At 45.7% G+C, this 23,116-nt stretch overlaps 1 protein-coding gene across 7 annotated transcripts in view; it reads right to left on the bottom strand.

Annotated features, from left to right (window-relative positions):
- Nucleotides 1–23,116, bottom strand: part of rgs12b (regulator of G protein signaling 12b) — a 413,483-nt gene that overhangs the window by 47,004 nt on the left and 343,363 nt on the right. For 6 of the 7 annotated variants that reach the window (XM_070877883.1, XM_070877890.1, XM_070877873.1 and 3 more), the window contains one exon: nucleotides 1,300–2,876. In XM_070877883.1, the coding sequence (XP_070733984.1) occupies nucleotides 2,512–2,876 (365 nt within the window). In that variant the 3' untranslated portion in view covers nucleotides 1,300–2,511. Of the gene's footprint in view, nucleotides 1–1,299; nucleotides 2,877–23,116 lie in introns of those variants that run through there. The other variant, XR_011592975.1, reaches the window with a different exon arrangement.

The raw sequence follows: 23,116 nt of genomic DNA, 5'->3' as shown, positions 1-23,116 counted from the left end.
TGGTGAAAGCCCGGGATAAACCGGTTAAATATTGGGTTTCCACCAATTCTCTGTTATGGGCTGGATATTCATGGGGAAGGCGGGTTGTGGGGGGGTGGTGGGAGCTTTGATGTGGGCGGAAAACCAGGAAGGTGGGATTTCCTGCAGGCCCTGCCAACTTGGCGGAGGGAGGAATTGGGTGGGGGCCGGTGCCGGCATTCGGAGAATTAGGGAGAGAGGGGGGAAGCTAGGAATGTGGGTTGTCGAGAGACTGGGGAGAGGGGGGAAGTGAGAGATTGTGGCTGGAGGTGGAGGAGCAGGAGATTGGGGCCATCAAGGGACCCGGGGGTTGGGAAGCGAGAGATCAGGGCCTTCGAGGGAGTGGACTGGGGGTGCGGGCAGACAAGAGATCAGGGCTGGCCATCAGAGGATAGGGCCAGCCTCAAGATCATTGGGGGAGGGGTGGGGGAAAGGAGGGATCAAGAGTTCAAGCTGCCCACCAGAGGGTCATGGCTTCCTCAGGATCATCGGGGGTGGGTGGTGGAGGGGGAAAGAGGCAAGGGATCATGGCCGGCCTCGAGATCATCTGGGGAGTGGGGAGGCAAGATGAGATTGGGACCGGGCACAGGAGGATTGTGCCAGCCGACGGATGATGGGGGGCTGGGGAGGTCCGGGAAGGTGATCAGAGGCCTTGTGAGGAGTTCTCCAATCACGGCGGAGTGGGGGGTGGATTAAGTAGGGATCCTGGATCCAAGAGGTAACTGTAAAGGCTCTTACCTCTTGGCTGCAGCAAGCCCCACCTTGCTGTAGCTGCCAGGTTTTACGAAGTGTGTAAAACCCAACCAGCTACAAAACAGAGGTTAAAGAGGCATCCATCCTCATTAGAATATTGAAATTGATGTCCTGCCCCCTGAGAGAGGGTTAGCTGCCTGCCCCATCCCGCCTCCGTTAAAACTGGAAGTGGCCGAGTTGGAGGAGGGATCAGGTCGGGAATCTGACTTTTAACAATTTAACTACCCCCACGTTCCAAACCCACCCGTTTTTTAGGTTAAAACTCCCCCCACGGTGGTCGATCGGGAGAACCACGGAAATTTACAGCATCCGTCGCAACGCCAGCGAGAAAAAAGGGTTGTTAGCGGAGGACCTGCTGAAGTATATCAATTAATAAGTGACCTAGAATAATACAGTACAGAAGGAAGCCATTCGGCCCATTGTTCCTGTGCCGGCTCTTTGAAAGAGCTATCCAATTAGTCCCACCCCCTTGCTCTTTCCCCCATAGTCCTGTCAATTTTGCCCCTTCAAGTATTTATCCAAGTCCCTTCAAAAGTTACTATTCAATCAGCTTCCACCACCCTTTTCAGGCAGCGCATTCCAGATCATAACAACTCAATGCGTAAAAAAAAATGTTTTTCATCGTCTTCCCTCTGGTTCTTTTGCCAAATCCTGAACCGTACTTTAGAATAAGGCAGGATGATGGAACCAGAAATCATAAGTGAATGAAAAATAAATTCAGAACAATCGTAGAGATGCAGATGTTAAAGGCATTCAACTGTTGGAAGCAATGTGACTACTGGGTGAACAGGTTTTGGTGGGCTGAATGGCCTTTTCTCATCCCTGGCTTTTCTTATGTGGAGCAGTTGGATAAAGGGAGCCTGTGAGCACACATTTTTTTTAGTTATATGATATATACACACAGTATATGGAACTCTACTCCAGTAAAATCATGAATGAAGGATACTGCCCACAGGCCAGTTACTTACTGCTAATGCCACTGGAATGAAACATCACGAAATTACATGTAGACGAACTCTATTGAAAAGATCTGCTACCAGGCTGCCTCGATCCTCAAGCCCTAAAATGTAAAACACTGTAATGAGGGGCATCTGATAGATGCCAGTAAAAGAACATATATTCCTGTGCGTTGGACTGTAGGACAATTCAGTAGAAGTTACTCCTCGCTTTCCATATATAAATCCCTAATGAAGATCAGGCATTGATTTTCAGTAATTTAACTCGCCCTGTTCTCATTCCCCAGTGGCGATATGGTGTTTGAAATTCTGAAAGAAAAAGCATCAACAAAAGCTTTGATTTACACAAGCCACACTCATTCTACATTAACAGGCAACTTACTTCATATTTAGTAAAAGTTATCCCAAAGTCATATTTTCACCGTGTCAAAAAACTTGGATGCTAAATAAGTTACTACAGAAAACATATCAATATTTTACTTGCCTTGTTCTATTTACTACATTCACAAATTTTAGAATCAATACAATTATTTCTGTTTTAGTCCAACATTATCTGCTCTTATTTCTCAAAGTTTTAGATTTTAAGCAAGGAAAGAACAGAATGGGTGGTTTTTGTTCAATGTTCCTAAACTAGTGCTGGAGACAGGGACGGGGCAGGGACTAAATCGGAAGTACTAATTATCCAGTTTTTAGCAATGAATTACTGTTTTAATCCCAATTTTCCAAATATTACTTGAAGCCAACATTTTGTGAACTTCTGTAGAGGAGAATGTATGACCTAGATTCAGACAAAAGTAGCCTTATGTTGTGCATCCAGTGTCTTGCTCCTCTCGCTCTTTACTGTCATTAGCGATGGCAGTTCTGACATCCGATAAACCCCAGTCCGCATCCGCCCCTGGCAACACTTCAGTTCAGAAATATATCCTTCGAAACTTAGGTTCCCATCCGACTCGTCGGACCTTGCACCGGCCCGGTCTGAATTCACTCCATCAACGTCAATTATCTTGTTTACAGGGTGTCCCACATGGGGGTGGTTAGTGCTCGTGGCCCAGGCAGTGCTGCTGACGCTTGTCTGTGTCTGCGTGTCAGAATTCTGCCCAAAGCAAGCAGGCTTCATCCAGGCAATCTTTCCCTTTTCATTCATCGAATCTTTAGAGGGTTGAGAAAAAACAGGCATATTATGGTAACTACAAACAAGAAGATTTAAGTACTAACATGCTAGTTTTTATTCCCCCAAAAAAGTGCACATTCTAGGAAGACATACAATGTTCAGTATTATCAAAGCTGCAACATATCATCACATTGTGTTGAGAACTTCATTATCTGATTCTTGATAAACTAGTGCTCACAGTTGAGACTCAGTTCAATAAAGGGAGATGGGCTTTTTTTTTTTAAATATAGTTTTTTTTTCTCGCTGCAAAACAGAAATGTTTGTGTGATACCTGAAATATCAAGAATGCATCTTATCATTTTTATACAGACTGAAAGAAAACCTGCATTCATGTAGTCACATCCTCAGAATATCCCAAAGGACTTCACATCCAATCAATTACTTCTCATGTGTTGTCATAATTAGGGCTCATAGGATTAACATAGAAAATAGGCGCAGGAGTAGGCCATTCGGTCCTTCGAGCCTGCACCACCATTCAATAAGATCATGGCTGATCATTCACCTCAGTACCCCTTTCCTGCTTTCTCTCCATACCCCTTTGATCCCTTTAGCCGTAAGGGCCATATCTAACTCCCTCTTGAATATATCCAATGAACTGGCATCAACAACTCTCTGCGGTAGGGAATTCCACAGGTTAACAACTCTGAGTGAAGAAGTTTCTCGTCATCTCAGACCTAAATGGCTTACCCCTCATCCTTAGACTGTCTCCCCTGGTTCTGGACTTCCCCAACATCGGGAACATTCTTCCTGCATCTAACCTGTCCAGTCCCGTCAGAAGAGTCGATAGACTGTTGTTTCTATGAGATCCCCTCTCATCCTTCTAAGCTCCGGTGAATACACGCCCAGTTGATCCAGTCTCTCCTCATATGTCAGTCCTGCCATCCCGGGAATCAGTGTGGTGAATCTTCATTGCACTCCTTCAATAGCAAGAATGTCCTTCCTCGGATTAGGAGACCAAAACTGAACACAATATTCCAGATGAGGCCTCACCAAGGCTCTGTACAACTGAAGTAAGACCTCCCTGCTCCTATACACAAATCCCCTAGCTATGAAGGCCAACATACCATTTTCCGTCTTCACCGCCTGCTGTACCTGCATGCCAACTTTCAATGACTGATGTACCATGACACCCAGGTCTCGTTGCACCTCCCCTTTTCCTAATCTGCCGCCATTCAGATAATATTCTGCCTTCGTGTTTTTGCCACCAAAATGGATAACCTCACATTTATCCACATTATACTCCGTCTGCCATGCATTTGCCCACTCACCTAACCTGTCCAAGTCACCCTGCAACCTCTTAGTGTCCTCCTCACAGCTCACACTGCGACCCAGCTTAGTGTTATCTGCAAACTTGAAGATATTACACTCAATTCCTTCATCTAAATCATTAATGTATATTGTAAAGAGCTGGGGTCCCAGCACTGAGCCCTGCGGCACCCTACTAGTCATTTCCTGCCATTCTGAAAGGGAACCGTTTATCCTGTCTGCCAACCAGTTCTCTATCCACGTCAGTACATTACCCCCAATACCATGTGCTTTAATTTTGCACACCAATCTCTTGTGTGGGACCTTGTCAAAGCCTTTTGAAAGTCCAAATACACCATATCTACTGATTCTCCCTTGTCCACTCTGCTAGTTACATCCTCAAAAAATTCCAGAAGATTTGTCAAGCATGATTTCTCTTTCATAACTCCATGCTGACTTGGATCGATCCTGTCACTGCTTTCCAAATGCGCTGCTATTTCATCGTTAATAATTGATTTCAACATTTTCCCCACTACTGATGTCAGGCTAACCGGTCTATAATTACCCGTTTTCTTTCTCCCTCCTTTATAAACAATGGTGTTACATTAGCTACCTTCCAGTCCATAGGAACTGATCCAGAGTCGATAGACTGTTGGAAAATGATCACCAATGCATCCACTATTTCTAGGGCCACTTCCTTAAGTACTCTGGGATGCAGACTATCAGGCCCCGGGGATTTATCGGCCTTCAATCCCATCAATTTCCCTAACACAATTTCCTGCCTAATAAGGATATCCTTCAGTTCTTCCTCCTCACTAGACCCTCGGTCCTCTAGTACTTCCGGAAGGTTATTTGTGTCTTCCTTCGTGAAGACAGAACCAAAGTATTTGTTCGACTGGTCTGCCGTTTCATTGTTCCCTATTATAAATTCACCTGAATCTGACTGCAAGGGACCTACGTTTGTCTTCACTAATCTTTTTCTCTTCACATATCTATAGAAGCTTTTGCAGTCAGTTTTCATGTTCCCAGCAAGCTTCCTCTTATACTCTATTTTTCCCCCTCCTAATTAAACCCTTTGTCCTCCTCTGTTGAATTCTAAATTTCTCCCAGACCTCAGGTTTGCTGCTTTTTCTGACCAATTTATATGCCTCTTCCTTGGATTTAACACTATCCTTAATTTCCCTTGTTAGCCACGGTTGAGCCACCTTCCCTGTTTTATTTTTACTTCAGACAGGTATGTACAATTGTTGAAGTTCATCCATGTGATCGTTAAATGTTTGCCATCGCCTATCCACCGTCAACCCTTTAAGAATCCAATTCACACCTCATACCATCGAAGTTACCTTTCCTTAAGTTCAGGACCCTAGTCTCTGAATTAACTGTGTCGCTCTCCATCTTAATAAATAATTCTACCTTATTATGGTCCCTCTTCCCCAAGGGGCCTTGCACAACAAGATTGCTAATTAGTCCTTTCTCATTACACAACACCCAGTCTAGGATGGCCAGCCCTCTAGTTGGTTCCTCGACATATTGGTCTAGAAAACCATCCCTAATACACTCCAGGAAATCCTCCTCCACCGTATTGCTACCAGTTTGGTTCGCCCAATCTATGTGTAGATTAAAGTCGCCCATGATAATTGCTGTACCTTTATTGCACGCATCCCTAATTTCTTGTTTGATGCTGTCCCCAAACTCACTACTATTGTTTGGTGGTCTGTGCACTTTGATATTCCGCAGCTCCACCCATACCGATTCCACATTCACCAACGCTACCCCACCTACTTTTCCTTTCTGTTTATCCTTCCTGAATGTTGAATACCCCTGGATGTTGAGTTCCCAGCCTTGGTCACCCTGGAGCCATGTCTCCATGATGCCAATGATATCATATTCGTTAATTGCTGCCTGTGCAGTTAATTCGTCCACCTTATTACGAATACTCCTCGCATTGAGACACAGAGCCTTCAGGCTTGTCTTTTTAACACACTTTGCCCCTTTAGAATTTTGCTGTGATGTGGCCCCTTTTATTTTTGCCCTGGGTTTCTTTGCCCTCCACTTTTACTTTTCTTCTTTCTATCTTTTGCTTCTGCCCCCATTCTACTTCTCTCTGTCTCCCTGCATAGGTTCCCATCCCCCTGCCATATTAGTTCAACCCCTCCTCAACAGCACTAGCAAACACTCTCCCTAGGAAATTGGTTCCGGTCCTGCCCAGGTGCAGGGCGTCTGGTTTATCCTGTCCCGCCTCCCCCAGAACTGGTTCCAATGTCCCAGGAATTTGAATTCCTCCCTTCTGTATCACTCCTCAAGCCACCTATTCATCTTAGCTATCCTGCAATTCCTACTCTGACTAGCACGTGGCACTGGTAGCAATCCTGAGATTACTACCTTTGAGGTCGAACTTTTTAATTTAACTCCTAGCTCCCTAAATTCAGCTTATAGAACCTCATCCCATTTTTTACCTATATCGTTGGTACCTATGTGCACCACGACAACTGGCTGTTCACCCTCCCCCTCCAAAATGTACAATTGTTGAAGTTCATCCATGTGATCTTTAAATGTTTGTCATTGCCTATCCACCGTCAACCCTTTAAGTATCATTCGCCAGTCTATTCTAGCCAATTCACGTCTCATACCATCAAAGTTGGCGGGAATATATTAGCATGATTTGAGGATTGGTTAATGGACAGAAAACAGAGAGTAGGAATAAAACAAGACATTTTCCAGTTGGCAGGCTGTAACTAGCAGGCTGCTCCAAGAATCAGTGCTGGGGCCTCAGCTAGTTACAATCTATATCAATGACTTAGATGAGGGAACTGAGTAAAATGTATCCAAGTTTGCTGACGATACAAAGTTAGGCAGGAAAGTAAGCTGTGACAAGGACTCAAAGAGACAGCAAAGGGATATAGATAGATTAAGTGGACAAGAACATGGCAAATGGAATATAATGTGGACAAGTGTGAAGTTACCCACTTTGGTAGGAAAAATAGAAAAGCAGAGTATTTTTTAAATGATGAGAGATTGGGAATGTTGGTGTTCAAAGGGTCCTGGGTGTCCTTGTACACAAATCATGCAGGTTAACATGCAGGAAAGCAAGCAATTAGGAAAGCAAATGGTATGTCAGCCTTTATTACTATAAGAGTAAATACATCTTATTATAATTATATAGGGCCTTGGTGAGACCACACCTGTGCAGTTTTAGACTACTTACCTAAGGAAGGATATACCTGCCTTCGAAGGAGTGCAACAAAGGTTCACTAGACTGATTCTTGGAATGAAGGAATTGTTATATGAGGTGAGATTGAGTAAACTAGGACTATATTTCCTACAGTTTAGAAGAATGAGAGTGATCTCATTGAAACGTATGAAATTCTTTAAAGGGCTTGACAGGGTAGATGCTGTGAGGATGTTTCCCCTGGCTGGGGAGTCAAGAACTAGTGTCACAGTCTCAGAATAAGACATCGTCCATTTAGGATGGAGATGAGGAGAAATTTCTTCATTCAAAGGGTCGCAAATCTTTGGAATTCTCTACTCCAGAAAGCTGTGGATGCTCAATCTTTATCTCTGCCAAGTTATGTGAAGTTATCCACTTTGGTAGAAAAAAATAGAAAAGCAGAATATTTTTTAAATGGTGACTCTAGTCCCTCTGAATACCAACATTTCCAAATCTCTCACCAGAGAGTATATTCAAGTTTAGTTCCACTCCAACGGGGCACTTGTTGAGAGTGAGATGGAGCATTGCAGTGAGGAAGATTGAGAAGAGTGTTGCCGCGATAACGCAGCCCTGCTTGACCCCGGTCCGGACGTGCATTGGGTCTGTTGGTCAGGATCACGTCGTTGTGCAGCAGGCGGAGGATAGTGACAAACTTTTGGGGGCAGCCAAAACGGAGGAGGATGCTCCATAGGCCCTCACGGTTGACAGTTTCAAAGGCATTTGTGAGGTCAAAGAAGGCCATGTACAAGGGTGGTGCTGTTCCTTGCATTTCTCTTTCAGTTGTCCCTCAAAGTCTCCTTGATAAAGTGCAACACCCCTACCAGCGCCTGGGAATCCCTGGCCCAAGACCGCCCTAAGACGCTGAGTACCTCGAGTCTCGTCGCCGAGGACATGCACAGGCCAAGCGTAGACAGCGGAAGGAGCATGCGGAAAACCAGACTCCCTACCCACCCTTTCCTTCAACGACTGTCTGTCCCACCTGTTACAGACTGTAATTCCAGTTTTGGACTGTACAGTCACCTGAGAACTCACTTTTAGAGTGGAAACAAGTCTTCCTCGATTTCGAGAGACTGCCTATGATGATGATATTCAAGGCAGAGATCGATAGATTTTTGGATACTAAGGGAATCAAGTGATTTGAGGATAGTGCAGGAAAGTGGTGTTGAGGTAGAAGACCAGCCATGATCTTATTGAATGGCGGAGCAGGCTCGAGGGGCCAAATGGCCGACTCCTGCTCCTATTTCTTATGTTTATGTAATGTTACACAGGCAAACTCGGGCAGCCAATATCTCCACAGCGACATCCCGCAAACAGCAATTAATAATATAATAATTTAATTACAGGAACATGCCATTCAGTGTGTAAAGCTTTGTGACTGCAGTCTCACATCACCTTTTGACTAGACGGTAAAAACACTCATTACATTTTCATCTGCATCCTGGATTATGCTTATTGTAATTGGAACATTTTCCAAACTCTTTGTCATGGAAAAGATCATGTTATGAATCATCATTGACTTCAGTAGAACTGTAGCCAGTGAAAACACCAGCATTATACCCACAAATCAGTGCTCTTATTCTTAGTAGGCTACCTATTAAATAGTCATAAAAGGCCCCACAAAACTGTAGAAAATATATGAAAATTAAGGGTTGGGTCTCTGGAACATCTGAGTAATATTTTTTATGTGTAAATAATTTCTAATTCAGTGTCTTAAATGATGTTATTTAATGAGTCATGAATGTGTAGGTTTAAAGTGAATTCCCCGAATTGCATTGGTGAATTAGAATTGAGTAATAGAAGATTTAGCAATTTGACTATAATCGTTCCATCTCTGAATGAATGGCTTGTCTTACCTATGTGTGTAAGAACTTATTTTATTCAGTACATCTACATTTTAACTAAACTGTACACATGGTGGGGCTTTGGTGGGGAAGTATGTAAGATGGTATTTTGGATCTAGTAACTACAACTGAGGTGTAATGGCTGTGCCTTCCTCAGATTCAATAAAGGATAACTATACTTCGCAGGTCCTCAGGTCAATCAGAGGTCAGACTGAGCACTGAGAAATGAGCAGGGAGAGTCAACAGGAATTTGTAAAGAGAAGGTTGAACCTGACTAATTTTTTGAGTAAATCATAGAATGTCTATATGAAGAGATTGTGTATCTTTTCCGTGTTATTTTTTAAATGCCACGATCAATTACACCTGTGGCCTTAAGGAAACACAGAAAGACTTTAGCAGTAGAATAATGTATGCTGCATCCAGGCTAAAACAGCCCGCTTCATTGGCAGCCTGTCCACCACCTTCAACATTCACTCCCTCCACCACCGGCACACAGTGGCTGTAGTGTGCACCATCTACAAGATGCACTGCAGCAACTCACCAAGAATTCTTCGGCAGCACCTCCCAAATCCGCGACCTCTACCACCTAGAAGGACAAGGGCAGCTGGTGCATGGGAACACCATCACCTGCAAGTTCCCCTCCAAGTTACACACCATCCTGACTTGGAAATTCATCGTCGTTGAGTCAAAATCCTGGAACTCCCTACCTAACAACACTGTGGGAGTACCTTCACCACACGAACTGCAGCGGTTTAAGAAAGTGACTCTTTAAAGGTGGGAGTGCAGGTGGAAAGGTCGTGAGAAAGGGAAATGAGATTCTTCACTTTATACATGGAGGAATTGAATATAAAAGTTAGAATTGATGTTGAATTTGTACAGAACATTAATTAGGCCAGAGTTGAAGTATTTCGTGCAGTTCTGACACCCTTCTATAGGAAAAATATTGAAACAACAACAACAACTTGTATTTATGTAGAGCCTTTAACGTAGTGAAGTGTCCCAAGGCACTTCACAGGAGTATTATGAGATAAAAAAATTTGACACCAAGACGCATAAGTAGAAATTAGGGCAGGTGACCAAAAGCTTGGTCAAAGAGATATGTTTTAAGGAGGAAAGAGAGATAGAGAGGCGGAGAGGTTTAGGCAGGGAGTTCCAAAGCTTGAGGCCTAGGCAACAGAAGGCACTGCCACTACTTTCTCAAGGGTAATTAGGGATGGGCAATAAAGGCTGGCCTTGCCAACGACACCCACATCCCGAGAATGAATAAATGGGACGTGGCATAATAGTTCCCACCTTATAAAAATCTGTATCCGGCAACCTATCACAATAGATTTGCTAATTTTACATCAAAAGGGCTGCTGCAGCTGGAGTTTTAAGGCTGCAGGAGCTCAAGTTTGTTTTTATGGATTTTCGAAAGGTGTGTGATGTGCTGTCATGTAAGAGACTAAAGTTAAGGCGCATGGTATTAAACATGAAATATCTGCATGGACAGAGGGTTGGCTAGGGAACAGGAAGTAAAGAGTTAGAAGTAAATGGATGTTTTTCAGATTGGCTGAATGTGGGTAGGTGTTGATGTTCCCCAGGGATCTGTGCTGGAATCTCTTTGGTTTTCCATTCGTAGAAATGATTTGGACACAGGTACAAGGTGAATGATTTTGAAATTTGCTAATGCCTAGGAGACACGGTGAACTCCGTGGATGACTGTAACAGATTGCCGAAGGGTACAGACAGTTTAGTGGAGTGGGCAGAGAGTTGGCAGATGCAGTTCAATGCAGAGAAACGTTGAGTAGTGCATTTTGAGAAAAACAAGAGTGGAATGAAATTTATCCTGCATAGTAAAACACTTAACAGAATACTGGAATATAGAGATTGAGGGTTGCAGATGCGTAGACCTTTAAAGGTGGGAGTGCAGGTGGAAAAGGCCATGAGAAAGGGAAATGGGATTCTTCACTTTATACTTAGAGCAATTGAATATAAAAGTTAGAATTGATGTTAAATTTGTACAGAACATTAATTAGGCCAGAGCTGAAGTATTGCATGTCATTCTGGCACCCTTCCATAGGAAGGATATTGAAACAAGAACCACTTTATTTAAATGGAGCCTTTAACATAGTGAAACGTCCCATGGCACTTCACCGGAGTATTATGAGATGAAGAATTTCACACCGAGACACACAAGTCGAAATTAGCGCAGGTGAACAAAAGCTTGGTCAGCGAGGTACGTTTAAAGGAGCGTCTTGAAGGAGCAAAGAGAGGTAGCGAGGTGAAGAGATTTAGGCAGGGAGTTCCAGAGCTTGGGGCCTAGGCAACAGAAGGCATGGCCACCAATGGTTGAGCGATTATAATCAGGGATGCTCAAGAGGGCAGAATTAGAGGAGCACAGACATCTCAGGGCAATGTGGGGCTGGAGGAAATTACAGAGATAGGGAGGGGCGAGGCCATGAAGGGATTTGAAAATAAGGATGAGAATTTTGAAATCGAGGCATTGCTTAACCGGAAGTCAATGTAGGTCAGCGAGCACAGGGGTGATGGGTGAGAGGGACTTGGTGCGAGTTAGGACATGGGCAGCCAAGTTTTGGATCACCTCTAGTTTACATAGAGTAGAATGTAGGAGGCCAGCCAAGAGTGCGCTGGAATAGTCAAGTCTAGAGATAACAAAGGCATGGTTAAGGGCTTCAGCAGCGGATAAGCTGAGGCTAGGGCGGAGACGGTCGGTGGAAATAGGCGGTCTTAGTTATGCTGTGGGTATGTGGTTGAAAGCTAATTTCAGGGGCAAATATGACACCAAGATTGCGAACTCTCTGGTTCAGCCTCAGACAGAAGTTGGGGAGAGGGATGGAGTCAGTGGGTAGAGAACGGAGTTTGTGGTGGGTACCGAAATCAATGGCTTCGGTCTTCCCAATATTCAATTGGAGAAAATTTCTGCTCATCCAGAACTGAATGTCGGACAAGCAATCTGACAATTTAGAGACCGTGGAGATGTCAAGAGAAGTGGTAGTGAGGTAAAACTGGGTGTTATCAGCGTGCATGTGGAAACTGACGCTGTGTTTCTGGATGATGTCGTCAAGGCGCAACAAGTAGATAAGAAATAGGAGGGGGCTAAAGATAGATCCTTGGGTGACACCAGAGGTAACGATGTGGGGGTGGGAAGAGAAGCCATTGCTGGTGATTCCCTGGCTATGACTAGATACATAAGAATGGAACCAGGCGAGTGCAGTCCCACCCAGCTGAAACTATGAAAAAGGTTCAGCGAAGATTCATCACTATTATATCTGGAATAACAGATTATAAGTCCTAGCTTTTTCAGTAGATCAGAGAAGGTTGGAGGGGAGAGGCCTAAGAAGAGAATTATAAAAGGTTTTGAGCAGGTAAACATAGAATTTACAGCACAGAAACAGGCCATTCATCCCAACTGGTCTACACCGGTGTTTAGGCTCCCCAACGAGCCTCCTCCCACCCTACTTCATCTAACCCGATCAGTAAATTATATTCCTTTCATCCTCATGTACTTATCCAGCTTCCCCTTAAATGCATCTGTGCTATTTGCCTCAACCACACATGGTAGCAAGTTCCACATTCTAAGCACAGTCTGGGTAAAGAAGTTTCTCCTGAATTCCTTATTGGATTCATTAGTGACAATCTTAAGATTTATGGTTCCTAGTTTTGGATTCGCCCACAAAGGAAAACAATTTCTCTACATCGACCCTATTAAACCCATGCATAATTTTAAAGACCTCTATTAAATCACCCATCAGCCTTCACTTTTCTAGCGTAAAGAGACCTATCCTGTTCAGTCTTACCTGATAGTTATTACCTCTCAGTTCTGGTAGCATGCTTGTTAATCATTTTTGCACCTTCTCCAGTGCATCTTTTTCCTTTTTGTAATACTGTGCACAGTGGGGTGAAATTGCCCCGCAACCCGATTGGGGGAGGTAACATTCTGGGGCAGAAGTCCCGCCCCCGATGCTGAATTGGGCTTACCGCCCCTCAAAGGAAGCGAAACGCTTTCTCCGGCACTCTGCTTCCTGTAGGGGAGGGTCCTGGGGCGCTACTGCGACGCTCAGTCAAGCGCTAGGCTGATGCTCCACAAAGTGCTGACGTGCTACAATGCCCCTAACCTTCAATTAAACGGGAGGGCCGCAGCGCACTCTGCGGGCCCTTTGATGGCCGCCACTGGACCTCCATGGCAGCGTGAGACTGGACCAGCAGCCCGACACCCAATACGGAGTGCTGGGCTGCATGATGGTGACTCGGTCTGCGCTAGGGCTGCCATGGTTGAGCCGACCGAAGAGTTGGCTGACAATAAAAGATGGCGGCCCGGGGCGCTTATCGGTTGCGGCCTTGCCCTCTTCAAATCGGGTGGGATCCGTGCCGTGATGTTGCAGCCCGGCACTCCGGGCTGTTGCCACAGCATCCCACTCCCCAGTGGTGTAGTGGTGGCCCCTTCTCCCCAATGTAGAGTCCGAAGCATGTCCTTCCCTTTAATGGAAGGGAAGGGCCCTGTGCTCCAGCCAGCTTTATGCGCCACTCCGCGTAGTGCTGAAAAATCCTATGTTACCACCCCAGTCCCGCCCCCGAGAGGAAGTGGAATGTGCGACAATGCGCTCCACTTATTCTTAGGGGCAGTAAGCCCAATTTAGCTACTGGAGCGGGACTTCTGCACCTGGCGTAGGAAATCCTGCATCACAGTTGTTACTGCCCCCAACCACTCCAGTACACAATTTCGCCCCTTCACTTTAACATAAGAACATAAGAAATAGGAGCAGGAGTAGGCCATACGGCCCCTTGAGCCTGCTCCGCCATTTAATACGATCATTTCTGATCCGATCATGGACTCACTTCCCTGCCCGCTCCCCATAACCCCTTATTCCCTGATTGGTTAAAAAACTGTCTATCTCTGTCTTAAATGTATTCAATGCCCCAGCTTCCACAGCTCTCTAAGGCAGCAAATTCCACAGATTTGCAACCCTCTGAGAGAAGAAATTCCTCCTCAGTTTCAAATGGGGGACCCCTTATTCTAACATTATGCCCCCTAGTTCTAGTCTCCCTAATCAGTGGAAACAGCATATCTGCATCCACTTTGTCAAGCCCCCTCATAAGCTTATACATTTCGCTAAGATCACCTCTCATTCTTCTGAATTCCAATGAGTAGAGGCCCAATCTACTCAACCTTTCCTCATGTCAACCCCTTTATCTTTCTTAGATGAATGCTGTTAGCACCCAAAGAATCTGAGGTGATGCAGCAATGATGAACATCACTCAAGTACTCTACTTAAGAGTAATGGCTCAGAAAATCAGATACAGTTCCTGAACTTTCAACTGGCTTCTCTAAGAGAATAACTTGCTTTACAAGGCTATAAGAACGAAAGAAATAGGAGCAGGGCCATTTGGACCCTTAAGCCTATTTCACCATTCAATAAGATCATGGCTGATCTGATCCTGGCCTCAACTCCACTTCCCTGTCCACTCCCCATAACCCTTTACTCCCTTATCATTCAAAAATCTGTCTCTCTCCACCTTAAATACATTCAATGACCCAGCCTCCACAGCTCGCTGAGGTAGAGAATTCCAAAATTCATGACCCTCAGAGAAGAAATTCCTCTTCATTTCCGTTTTAAATGGGCGCCCCCTTATTCTGAACCTAGTTCTAGATTTCCCCACAAGGGGAAACATCTTCTCTGCATCTACCCTGTCAAGTCCCCTCAGAATTTTATACGTTTCAGTAAGATCACCTTTAAGTCTTCTAAACTCCAATGAGTATAGGCCCAACCTGCTCAACCTGTCTTCATATGATAACCCCTTCATCTCAGGAATCAACCTCGTGAATCTTCTCTGAACTGCCTCCAGTGGAAGTATATCCATCCTTAAATAAGGAGACCAAAACTTCAGGTGCGGTCTTACCAATGCCCTGTTCAGTTGTAGCAGGCCTTCCCTACTTTTATACTCCAGCCCCTTTGCAATAAAGGCCAACATTCCATTTGCCTTCCTAATTACTTGCTGTACCTGCATGCTAACTTTTTGTCTTTCACGTACAAGGACTCCCAGATCCCTCTGTACCACTGCATTTTGTAATCTCTCTCCATTTAAATAATAATTAGCTTTTTTATTTTTCCTACCAAAGTGGATAACCTCACATTTTCCCACATTATACTCCATCTGCCAAATTTTTGCCCACTCACTTAGCCTGTCTATATCCCTTTGGAGATTCTTTGCATCCTCCGCACAACTTGCTTTCCCATCTATCTGTGGATCATCAGCAAATTTGGCGATATTACACTCAGTGCCTTCATCCAGGTCATTAGTATAAATTGTAAATAGATGAGGCCCCAGCACTGATCCCTGCGGCACCCCACTAGTTATAGTTTGCCAACCTGAAAATGACCCATTTATCCCGACTCTCTGTTTTCTGTTAGTTAGCCAATCCTCTATCCACGCTAATATATTACCCCAACCCCGTGAGCTCTTATCTTCTGAAGTAACCTTTTATATGGCACGTTATCGAATGTTTTCTGGAAATCCAAATACACGACATCTATTGGTGCCCCTTTATCCACCTTGCTCGTTACATCCTCAAAGAACTCCAGAAAATTTGTCAAACATGATTTCCCTTTCATAAAACCATGCTGACTCTCCTTGACTGCATTATGATTTTCGAAATGTTCTGCTACTACTTCGTTAATGATGGACTCCAGCATTTTCCCAATGACAGATGTTAGGCTAACTGGTCTATAGTTTCCTGCTTTCTGTCTCCCTTCTTTCTTAAATAGGGGCGTTACATTTGCAGTTTTCCAGTCGCTGGGACCTCTCCAGAATCCAGGGAATTTTAGTAGATTACGACCAATGTTTCCGCTATCTCTGTAACCACCTCTTTTAAGATGCTAGGATGCAGTCCATCAGGACCAGGGGACTTGTCCGCCTTTAGTCCCATTAATTTGCCTTGTACTTTTTCTCTCGTGACAGTGATTGTTTTAAGTTCCCCCCCTCTACCCCATTATTGGGATGCTTTCAGTGTCTTCTACCGTGAAGATCGATACAAAATATTTGTTCAAAGTCTCCGCCATTTCTTTGTTTGCCATTATTAATTCCCCAGTCTCATCCTCTAAGGGACCAAAGTTTACTTTTATATTTCTTGCTAGTTTACTCGCTATCACACTTATAAATGGACTTGTATGCCTCTCTCCTACTGCCAAAAAAAGAGGGATGTTTAAATATTACATTCTGTTTGAATTCAAATCTTCTAAACTTCTTTCAATGAGGAAATTCTTCAATGTTAGCCTCCATAGTTCTTCATTATGAGATAAAGGGGTTCAGTTCAGACACCCAGTGCTGTGCTGAGCAACAACATGCATTTATATAGTGCCTTTAATAGTAAAACGTCCAAGACACTTCACAAGAGCATTATCAAACAAAATTTGACACCGAGCCACATAAGCAGATATTAGAGCAGCTGACCAAAAGCTTGGCCAATGAGGGTTTTAAAAAGCATCTTAAAGGAGGAAAGAGGTAGAGAGATGGAGAGTGAAAAGTCCTTACTCTACAGAATGAAACCACAATAGGCACATTCTGGGGACAAGGTCACTCCGTGACCGTAACTCTTTATTCACAGGATTCCAAAGACAATGACCCTGCGTGGGACCTTTCTTTATATTCCTGTGTGATCAGGTAAGGAGTTCACCCCTTGTGGTCAAGGTGTGCATCTAGGTTGAGTGTATACAGTAATACAGTGGTGTTATATTGTGGTTACATACATGACATCACCTCCCCCCCCCCCCCCGCAAAGTCTTATTGGGATCATAGGTTTAGTCTTTCAGGTGGTCTACGCTCCCTCGTGGAGCGCCGCAGTTGGGGCTCTGGTTGTTGGACACTGACGTGAGTGTCTGTTACTGTGGTGATTCCGGCCTGACCGCAGGGACTGTGCATTCTTCTGATTGTTCTTGTTGCTCGTTCACTGGCGGTGTTGTGAGCTCCATCTCATGGTCTTCTTCAGGTTCCTCCGTGTCGATGCTGAACCTTTTTTTTACTTGGTCCAGATGCTTACGGCATATCTGACCATTGTTGAGTTTTACCATGATGAGCCTATTCCCCTCTTTGTCAATTACAGTGCTCTCAAGTCATTTGGGCCCGATGGCGTGACTGAGGACGAATACAGGATCATTTATTTCTATACATCTCCCCCTCGAATTACGGTCATGGTACTTGTTTTGTGACTTGCGCTTGCCCTCAACTATGTCGGTCAAGACTGGGTGAATGAGGGACAACCGAGTTTTGAGTGTCCGTTTCATTAGTAGTTCTGCGGGCGGGACCCCCGTGAGCCACTGCGGTCGGGATCTATAGGCCAGCAGGAGACGCGATAGGCGGCATTGTAGGGAGGGTCCTTGAATCCTGAGCATACCTTGCTTAATGATTTGGACCGCACGTTCCGCCTGGCCATTGGAGGCTGGCTTGAACGGCGCAGTCCTGACGTGGTTGATGCCATTGCCCGACATAAACTCTCGGAATTCGTAGCTTGTGAAACATGGGCCATTATCACTAACCAGGATGTCCGGCAAGCCATGGGTTGCAAAGATTGCACGTAGGCTTTCCACAGTAGTGGATGACGTGCATGAATTCAGAATGATGCACTCGATCCATTTCGAGTATGCATCTACCACAATAAGGAACATCTTACCCATGAACGGGCCCGCGTAGTCAACATGAATGTGTGACCATGGCCTGGTGGGTCATGGCCACGGGCTGAGCGGGGCCTCCCAGGGGGCATTACCCAGCTGGGCACATGTCGTGCACCTGCGAACACATTGCTCCAGGTATCAATCAATTCCAGGCCACCAAACGTGTGACTGGGCAATGGCCTTCATCAGCACAATGCCTGGGTGCTCGCTGTGGAGTTCCCTGATTAATGCCTCCCTGCCCTTCTGGGGCATAACTAGCCGGCTGCCCCATAGTAGGCAGTCGGCTTGGATGGAGAGCTCAACCATCCGTCTGCGTAACGGTCTGACCTCCTCAGGGCATGCTCCGTGTGCGGGTGCCCAATCCCCAGTCAGGACATATTTCTTAATCAATAGCAGGGGATCTCGGTTTGTCCAGATTTTGATCTGGCGGGCTGTGATGGGGGAGCCTGCGCTGTCAAAGGCATCGACAGCCATGACCATCTCGGCGCTTTGCTCCGCTGCCCCCTCAGTGGTGGCCAGTGGAAGCCTGCTGAGCGCGTCAGCGCAATTTTCAGTGCCGGGCCGGTGCCGGATGGAGTAGTCATAAGCAGCCAGCGTGAGAGCCCATCACGGTATGCGAGCTGATTCGTTGGCATTGATAGCCTTGCTGTCTGACAACAGGGATGTTAATGGCTTGTGGTCCGTCTCTAATTGAAACTTCCTGCCAAAGAGGTACTGATGCATTTTCTTTGCACCATAGACACATGCAAGCACTTCCTTCTCGACCATCCCATATCCCCGTTCTGCTTGAGAGCGCAACCTGGAGGCATAAGCCACAGGTTGAAGTTGACCCTCAGCATTGCCCTGCTGCAACATGCACCCAATCCCATAGGACGATGCATCACATGTCAGAACCAATTTTTTACAGGGGTCATACAGGGTTAACAACTTGTTTGAACAAAGTAGGTTTCGCGGCCGATCAAAAGCCCGTTCCTGACAGTCCCCCCAAAACCAATCGCAATCCTTACGCAGGAGCACGTGTAGCGGCTCCAACAACGTGCTCAAGTTCAGCAGAAAGTTGCCGAAATAGTTCAACAGTCCCAGGAATGAACGCAGCTCCGATGTGTTGCAGGGCCTGGGTGCTCGTCAAATCGCCTCTGTTTTGGATTCGGTGGGCCGAATCCCACCTGCAGCAACCCTCCTGTCCAGAAACTCAACCTCAGGAGCTAAGAACACACATTTAGACTTCTTGAGTCGCAGGCCTACCGGTCCAGTCGGCGTAGCACCTCCTCCAGGTTGTGGAGGTGTTCCTCGGTGTCTCGACCCGTGATGAGGATGTCGTCCTGGAATACGATCATTCCAGGAATGGATTTAAGCAGGCTTTCCATGTTTCGTTGAAAAATCGCGGCCGCTGATCGAATGCCAAAAGGGCACCTGTTATAAACGAACAGTCCCTTGTGTGTGGTGATGGTGGTCAGTATTTTAGATTCATCGGCCAGTTCCTGAGTCATATAGGCTGAAGTGAGGTCCAACTTGGTGAACAGTTTGCCACCTGCCAGCACGGGAGCGGGTATTGACCTTGTAGGGACACCCGATTGATAGTCGCCACAGATCCTGACAGAGCCATCCGCTTTTAGGACGGGAACGATGGGGCTCACCCAGTCGCTGAATTAAACAGGCGAGATGATGCCCTCTCTCAACAGCCGGTCCAATTCGCTCTCAATCTTTTCCCGCATTACATACGGCACCGCTCTGGCTTTGTGGTGCACTGGTCTGGCATCCGGGATGATGTGTATCACTACTTTAGTGCCTTTGAAGGTCCCAACGGCAGATTGGAATAGTGAATCGAATTGTTGTAGGACTTGTGAGCACGAACTTCACTCCACCGATGACATTGCGTCAACATCCCCCCATTTCCAGTTCATGTCGGCTAACCAGCTCTTCCCCAATAGTGCAGGACCATTGCTCAGGACAATCCAGAGCGTCAGCCGATTCACTAACCCATTGTGTGTGACAGTCAACATTGCACTGCCTAGCACCGGAATGATTTCTTTAGTGTAAGTCCGTAATTGTGTCTCAATACATGCTAATTTGGGTCTACTGGCTTTAAGTGGCCATAGCTTCTCAAATTGCTGAACGCCCATGAGTGACTGGCTGGCCCCAGTGTCCAGCTCCATGCGTACAGGGATACTGTTTAATAAAATCCTTATCATCATTGGTGGCGTTCTGGTGTATGAACTGTGAATATTCGCCACATGGACCCACTGAACCTTGGCGTCCATCGATTTGCCTCAAAAGTTATCCTGCCTCAAAGAACCCTCTTCTGGTCCATCCGCCTCATATAGTTGCAGACTTCCTGCACATTCGAGCTAAGTGGCCACTGAGATTGCAGTTCCTGCAGACAAACTGTTGAAATCTGCAAGATCTAGCTGAGTGTTTTCCCCCACACCTCCAGCATGAGTTACAGTTTCCATTGTTGGGAACAAGGAGACTATGGCCAGGCATTCCGCACTGACTGTCCCTTTGACTGCTCTTAAGTACCCTATTAGTGGGTGTCAATGGCCCCATCCCGGGCCGCATTGTCCACTGTAATGGCGTGAATGTCCGTTCAGCTTGCCATTGTTTCTGTTGAAGTCCTACTCTGGAGTCTATTGCTGCCTGGGGAGTGTCGGACTGCCCCCGTCTGCCTGCGGGGCTCTGAGTCGCATTGATAATGTTGACTCCCTGATCCATTGCCGCGTTAGAGGCAGAATTGCGCGTGTATATTATTTTCGTCTCTTCCTCCCCCACCATGAAAGTTTGAGCCATCAACGCCGCTGCTTCCAAGGTCAAATCCTTGGTTTCAATTAATTTGCGGAAGATTCTCGCATGACCGATGCCCTCGATGAAGAAGTCCCTTAGCATCTCCCCACTACAGGCGTCTGTGAACTTACAGAGGATAGCCAAACGCCGGAGGTCTGCTACGAAGTCTGGTATGCTCTGTTCTTCACGACGTCGGTGGGTGTAGAATCTGTGTCGGGCCACATGTATGCTACTCGCCGGTTTGAGGTGCTCCCCGATCAATTTGCTAAGTTCTTCAAAGGTTTTGTGCGCCGGCTTTTTGGGTGCTAGTAAGTCCTTCATGAGCGCTTAAGTTTTTGGTCCGCAGCTGGTCAAAAGATAAGCCCTTCGCTTGTCTGCCGCTGCATCCCCCAGCCATTCTTTCGTAACGAAGCTTTGCTGAAGCCTCTCGACAAAATCGTCCCAGTCTTCCCCAACACAGTACCGTTCCTCTGTGCTACCAGTGGCCATTCTCGTGGGCCGTGAATTCCCGTTTCTCGTCGCCAATGTAAAGTCCTTACTCTGCAGCATGAAACCACACGAGGCACATTCTGGGGACAAGGTCACTCCGTGACCTTAACTCTTTATTCACAGGTCTCCAAAGTCGATGACCCTGCGTGGGACCTCCCTTTTTATACCTGTATGATCAGGTAAGGAGTGTCTCCCACAAGTTCACCCCTTGTGGTCAAGGTGTGCCTCTAGGTTGGGTGTATACAGTAATACAGTGGTGTTACATTGTGGTTACATACATGACAGAGAGGTTTAGGGAGGGAATTCCGGAGCTTAGGGCCTTGGCAGCTGAAGACATGGCCACCAATGGTTGAGCGATTAAAAATCAGGGATGCTCAAGAGGGCAGAATTAGAGGAGGACAGATATCTCGGAGGGTTGAGGCGCTGGAGGAGATTACAGAGATAGGGATATGAGTATAAGAGATTAAAAGTTTAAAAACTAAGACTTAGAATGTGGACTGACGTCCAGGTTCACCTGACTCACAAATTACTTGAAGCTCAAACTTGGTTTAATTGCTTCACAGACTGAAATGAACCCTGTCCTTTGTCTCAGAAGATCAATCAATATGCCATGCATCATCTTCCATCAGGATTGCTGGCACTGAACCAAGCAAGGCTTGTAACAGGCATACGTCAACAGGTTACAAAAGCAAAAGGAAGAAATTCACATTTTCAGTCCGCCTGCGTGACAGCAGACAGTTAATAACAAACTAATTTAAATAGACTGTGGACATACTGGAAACCTGGATCTGTGTGAAATAGGAAGTGACCGTGACAACCCAACACAAGTGCTACAGCCATTTCCTCCCCCAATAAAAACAGGAAGAAAAACAACCACGCAGCTAAGATCTAACTATTTCGACCAGAGGTATAGAAGGTTATTTTAATGTTTTACAATTATGCTGCAGTGCAAAATATGTCTTCAACAAAGGGGTAAAATACTGCACAACACAGTATGTGCATCAGGAATGACACCTTTAAGCACTGCATTAATTCTAAGAACATAAGAAATAGGAACAGGAGTAGGCCATACGGCCCCTCGAGCCTGCTCCACCATTCAATAAGGTCATGGCTGATCTGATCATGGACTCAGCTCCACTTCTCCGCCTGCTCCCCGTAACCCCTTATCATTTAAGAAACTGTCTATTTCTATCTTAAATTTATTCAATGTCCCAACTTTCACAGCTCTCTGAGGCAGCGAATTCCACAGATTTACAAGATATTCCTCCTCATCTCTGTTTTAAATGGGCGGCCCCTTATTCTAAAATCATGCTCTCTAGTTCTAGTCTCCCCCATCAGTGGAAACATCTTCTCTGCATCCACCTTGTCAAACCCCCTCATAATCTTATACGTTTCGATAAGATCACCTCTCATTCTTCTGAATTCCAATGAGTAGAGGCCCAACCTACTCAATCTTTCCTCATAAGTCAACCCCCTTATTATGTCTGTAGTGTACTTATGAATGACTTCACGAGGCAATGTGCTGTGCGCAAACTGTAGTGACCTTGGTCCTTTACTCGTAATTCCAGAGTGAGGCAGCCACATGGTGGCTCCCCTTTTATACAGCCCCTGCCACCAGAGCAAACCCCGGTCTCCAACAGTTGCACCCTCTATTGGTGCCAGCATGTATACACAGAGTGTAAACCTTATTGATAGTACCTCAGGTAAACAAGTATCCATCTTAACTATACAGTGACTACACAGAGAGTATATCTATAGTCTGCATATATAATATCACTCTTCCCCAAGTCCTTTGTGCCAATTACCTTTGCACTATGTGCTCTGGCTTAGCTCTCCCCAGACTTAAGTGTCAATAGCCCTTGCACCTTGGCTGTGCTTTAGCTTGGCTCTCTCCCTGTTAACCCCCAGTCCATTTTGCCACAACGTTGGGTAGTGGTTACCAGTTTGGATGGTTCGATGATGCAGTGGAGCCTCCTGTGGGTTCT

The sequence above is a fragment of the Pristiophorus japonicus genome, chromosome 1 (assembly GCF_044704955.1).
Source record: "Pristiophorus japonicus isolate sPriJap1 chromosome 1, sPriJap1.hap1, whole genome shotgun sequence".
Lineage (NCBI taxonomy): Eukaryota > Metazoa > Chordata > Chondrichthyes > Pristiophoridae > Pristiophorus > Pristiophorus japonicus.
This window is presented reverse-complemented; position numbering and strand designations above follow the sequence as displayed.